Raw genomic sequence first — 4754 nt, 5'->3', positions numbered from 1 at the left:
TGGAAAAACTTGGTTACAATTTAGTGGTCATAGATTTATGGGGGTAGATATTTTTTTTCCAATTTTGTGTTTATTAAAACGTATATTTGTGTCATTTCCTTTACTAAAAAAGTTGTTAATTTTTTGTTTCGACAAATAAAATGAATTTGTTATTAACTACGAATCAAATGCAAAAAGAAGTGAAATTATTTGTAACAAACCATGTAAAAGATGCTACTAAACATCCGGATGTCTAATTGACTTTATTTATTTATTTATTTTAATTTTAAATGTAATTTTGTTTTTCTTAATGTTTTGTAATTTTAAATACATAATTACATTCTTTTTTACCTGCTACACTTACCGATTAATTGTATTTCTAAACACGTGTCTTTTGTTCACGAAGAAACTTAAACTCTTAAATCTCAATAGAAGAAACACTGAGATTAAAATGATTTATTCTTTCTCAATATAAAATTACGGCATGCCAATATGCCATCATTATTTTTGATATTTTTTTAAAATAAAAAACACATTACTAGTATAATAGCATTTTCAACATAGTGATGTGGAAGAGATTAATGGGACGTGGTAGAGAAAGGAAAGGTGAAGGGTGTGGCATGGAGAAAGGGATGGTGAAATTTATGAGAATGGGTGTTCTTGGGCAGGGAATAGTGTTTTGAAATCCGGACCAAATCGGACGGTCCGACCTGGACCAGTTAAGAAATCAGGTCGGTTCACATCATATAACCCAGCCTTTGGCAGTCTATAGTCCAACCAGAACCGATGAACTGGTGGTTTAACCGGTAAAAAAGCTTTTTTTGATTAAATAAAAAATGTTGTAGCAGCCGAAAATTAAACCCTGGTAAAAGCCAGGATGATAGCCTACTCAATTCCCACTAGCCAACCAACCAAGTTGTATTTATGCTCTTTTAGAGCATTCTTAGCAAGTCCTTCATATTATTGCGAGTGGGTCATGTATATTATATAGAGTAGTTGTTAGTGGAGGATATAGATAAACTTTTGTTGATGGTTGAATTTGGAGATACATTGTTCACCCTTAATAAGTTTTTATTGTTTTTTTAAAAGTGGTGTGAGTATAGTAGAGAGAAAATGTGATAATAAATGTATAAAGAAAATATTATTTAATTGAAAAGATGAGAGAAAATTTAGTTTATTTTCGTGTAATTAAATAGATGAAGATAGAAAAACTGCTTTGAATTCTCTTAGATGTAACATACACCCTATATATGAAAAAAGACATTGTAAATGGACATGAAAGTTAGTTATTATGATAATATATATATATATAACGTCATCTACTTATTTATATATTTATAACGTTATTCAGGGAAATGTCTTGTTCGACCCGTGATTCAGTAAAGCACTAAGGCGTCCAGGTTGATTGGCGAGGAATGCCACGGAGTACAAGTGTCAGTCATATGATGCGATATATTTCTAGTTTATTTCCTTAATTGATTGTCTTTCCAACATATTGATTTATCATCTTGTACAAACAAATATTCGTCTTCTTCGATCTATGGCAACAAATTTGAGCTCCACATATGTTGTGAATACTTGACACTATCAATTTAGGATATACGGAAATAAACTTGAGAATGTACAACTAAAGCAAATGTATCGCATTAGATGACAAACGACGACAAAACTTTTCTAACCGGACCAATCCAGAAGCTTCTTGACTAGCACCTCTCCCCTCCATGACATTCCCTCTTATACTAGTAACACGTTTCTTATGTAACAAAAATCGAAAATAACCATGGCTAAATTAATATTGGCATTTCATACTTCTATTTTGAAAAAATAAATCAAAATCATTTTAATCGTAACTTCTATTTCTAACAAAACCTAAAATTACCAATATGACCTCACCGAGCAACAATATTACACTATTATCTACACCATAACTAACAATATCCCACCTCATTCTCAGTCATCAAAACAGAGAAACCAACAAGACCACCGCCACGAGGGTCAAAATGGTCAACTGGAGCTGGACCTCAGCCCTCATCGGAGCCGCCACAGCCGCCGCCACGTCGGCTCTAATCTCAGCCAAGCCGAAAGACCCAACCTTCCACCTGGTCTCAATCAACATCACCTCCTTCAAGCTCAGCCTTCCTTTCATCGACGCCGAGGTCATCCTCACCGTCCACGTCACCAACCCCAACTCCGTACCCATCCACTACTCCTCCACCGAGATGTCCATCTTCTACGCCGGCTCCTTGCTCGGCTCGGCTCGTGTGTCGGCTGGCTCCCAGCCGCCGAAGTCCTGCCAGCTGCTCCACCTGCCAGCTCGGCTCAACAGCGTGGAGCTGGCGCACCATGCGGTGAAGTTTTTCGCTGACGTCAGCAAGAGGGAGATGGTGTTGGATGCCACGGTGGATATTGAAGGGGTGGCGAGGGTGGTGTGGTGGGGCCATAGGTTTAAGGTGCACGTGGAGAGTCACGTGACGGTGGATCCTGTGTTTCTTGATGTTATTGACCAGGAGAATAAGTCTGACTTGGAAGTCTTTGTTACTTAATTATGTTAAATGATAATGATAATGCTGTTTCTTCTTGTATGTTTTTGTTTTTGTTTCAGGTTTTTAAAATTTGACTATGAATAAACTTTTTAACCATTCTTAATGCACCATCGGGTTTGGGTCAGAGTGGGTTTTAAGTCGCACATACCGACATTGGTCACATCTCCAATGTGCGTTATATGAGTTCAACACTGGTTACGCGTGCAACGACACTGATTTATGAGTGTGACGGGGCCAGTTACGTGTGTATCTGATCTGGCTAGGCTACACGTCCGATGTTGCCTTACTAGCGTATCGGCGGAGTGTTTCACCCCGATACTAGTTTGTGGTATTGACTTTTGACATGTCATGGCGTTAAGGGAATAAAGGGTGAAGTGCAATGTGACTATGAGACTAGAAATTGTGGTGTTGACTTTTGACATGTCATGGCATTACTGTGAGACTAGAAATGTTGTACAACCTATTTAATTTTGGATGCCTACTTTTTAAGAAACCATCCATTTCAAACATTTCTTAAACTATTCCCATCAACAATCTCACAATCTCAATCTCACATTATAAAATTAATTTCTTTCTCTTCAATCTACACACCCAACCCTACTCAATTTTTAACACACATTCACAACCCATCCCAACTTAAAAAAAGTTTTTTTTAACGAAGTCCGTTTTTAATAAAATTTATGTCGGAATGTTCATAATTTTTTTAAGAAATATCGTGTATTTAATTATTTTTTTAGTTCGAATATTAAAAGTTAATTGAATAATTAAGTTATTGGGGGTTAGTTTGGATTGCAATCTGGGTTTGCTCCACCAACCCAGATTGCCAATCTAGATTGCTTTATTTTCTTTTTTAATTTTGGGCCCACCAATCTCATTATGAGATTGCCAATGAGAGTAGCCTTAGTTTTGAAACAATCCATTATAACCCGCTCTTCAATTTTTCCATGCCCAGAATGACCCGAGAGGTTATAATTATAAGGACCCAAAATGTGGCATCTGGGATAGATTTGGTGGGTATAATCATCACGTATTTTAGACATAAGGTGGTTTATTTGAAGGTCGTGAAAAAACAAAAAAATATCGGTTGGTATAATAATAAGATTTTACTTTAATCACTTGATTTAACTTGATCAACGCTCTTGCTCATTTGGATCGCTAAGGAGAATCTCTTTACTCATACACACTACAATGGCGCACAATGTATACATGGTAACTCAAATAGTCGCATCTTGTAACATCACAAAACGATAAACCCCTTTAATTAACACTATGGCTCGCTATGACATGGCTAACTAGCTAGCCCACAATACATGATCTTAGTACTTCCAATCATGTAAAGTTGAATCAACTTTCAAGGATTAATTTTCAACTATAAATCAATATGTACGACTATGCACCACCTATTTACCATTGGCACGACTGAGCATTTATTCTTACATGTCCAGACCGATCAATAGGCTACCCAATGCGGTCATGTATCTAATGTGACATAGTGTTCGCACACCCTGATCATCATTACTGCCCCCCCCCCCCCTTCCCTAAAACCTGATTACCATGCTAAACATAACCTACAAGGCTTAGGTAATGGGGCTATTTCTTCTTGACACCTATCGTCACAACTATATGTTTATATTTAGAATTATATGTGTGATTGTGTTGAACTTGTGCATTTATGGGGTTGTTGCCTTGTTGGCGAAGGAAAAAAAAACATAACCCAAACCAACAACATTGACACCGGATTGTAATAAATCAATGCAGTGAAAAATACAAAACCTATAGAAAAAAGTTATGCCTCTGTTATTAAATACATGTATGCATCGCCGGCCTAAGAGGTGTGCGAGCCGCACCCTCGAGCAGGGCACCATTTTTCTGGGGAACAAAATTTATATATATATATTTATATAATTGATTTTGATCATTTAAAAATTATTGGACCCAAATTTATTATTTTTCTTAATTCATATACTATTTGGTAAATTTTAGGTTGTTGGGCCGAAACGATTAAAGCAAACTCAATTGTAAAAAAAAAACAAAGTGATGAGAGTTCAAGTAGCCAAGAAGCTTCATTTACTCCTGAAGCGAATTTTAGAGTAAATTGTTTTTTTTTTATATTATTAATCAAGCTATTTGCTTCTCTTGAGACAAGATTTGATCAGTTTAAAAATTATGAGAATTTTTTTGGTTTTTTGTTTCCACATAACTTGAGGGGAATTGATTATGAAGATCTTTAAG

General features: G+C 36.1%; 1 protein-coding gene across 1 annotated transcript; it reads left to right on the top strand.

The window, feature by feature from the left end:
- Positions 1-1908: 1908 nt before the first annotated feature.
- On the top strand, positions 1909-2559 carry LOC143605650 (uncharacterized). The gene has a single exon (XM_077081684.1). The coding sequence runs from the start codon at positions 1980-1982 to the stop codon at positions 2520-2522; it is 543 nt and encodes a 180-aa protein (XP_076937799.1). The 5' UTR covers positions 1909-1979; the 3' UTR covers positions 2523-2559.
- Positions 2560-4754: the final 2195 nt, after the last annotated feature.

Source organism: Bidens hawaiensis, unplaced genomic scaffold (genome assembly GCF_021521415.1).
Source record: "Bidens hawaiensis isolate Kalapana, Puna unplaced genomic scaffold, B.hawaiensis_p1.1 tig00070563_1, whole genome shotgun sequence".
Taxonomy (NCBI): Eukaryota; Viridiplantae; Streptophyta; class Magnoliopsida; order Asterales; family Asteraceae; genus Bidens; species Bidens hawaiensis.
Note: the sequence above shows the minus strand (reverse complement) of the source record. Positions and strands in the feature narration are given on the sequence as shown.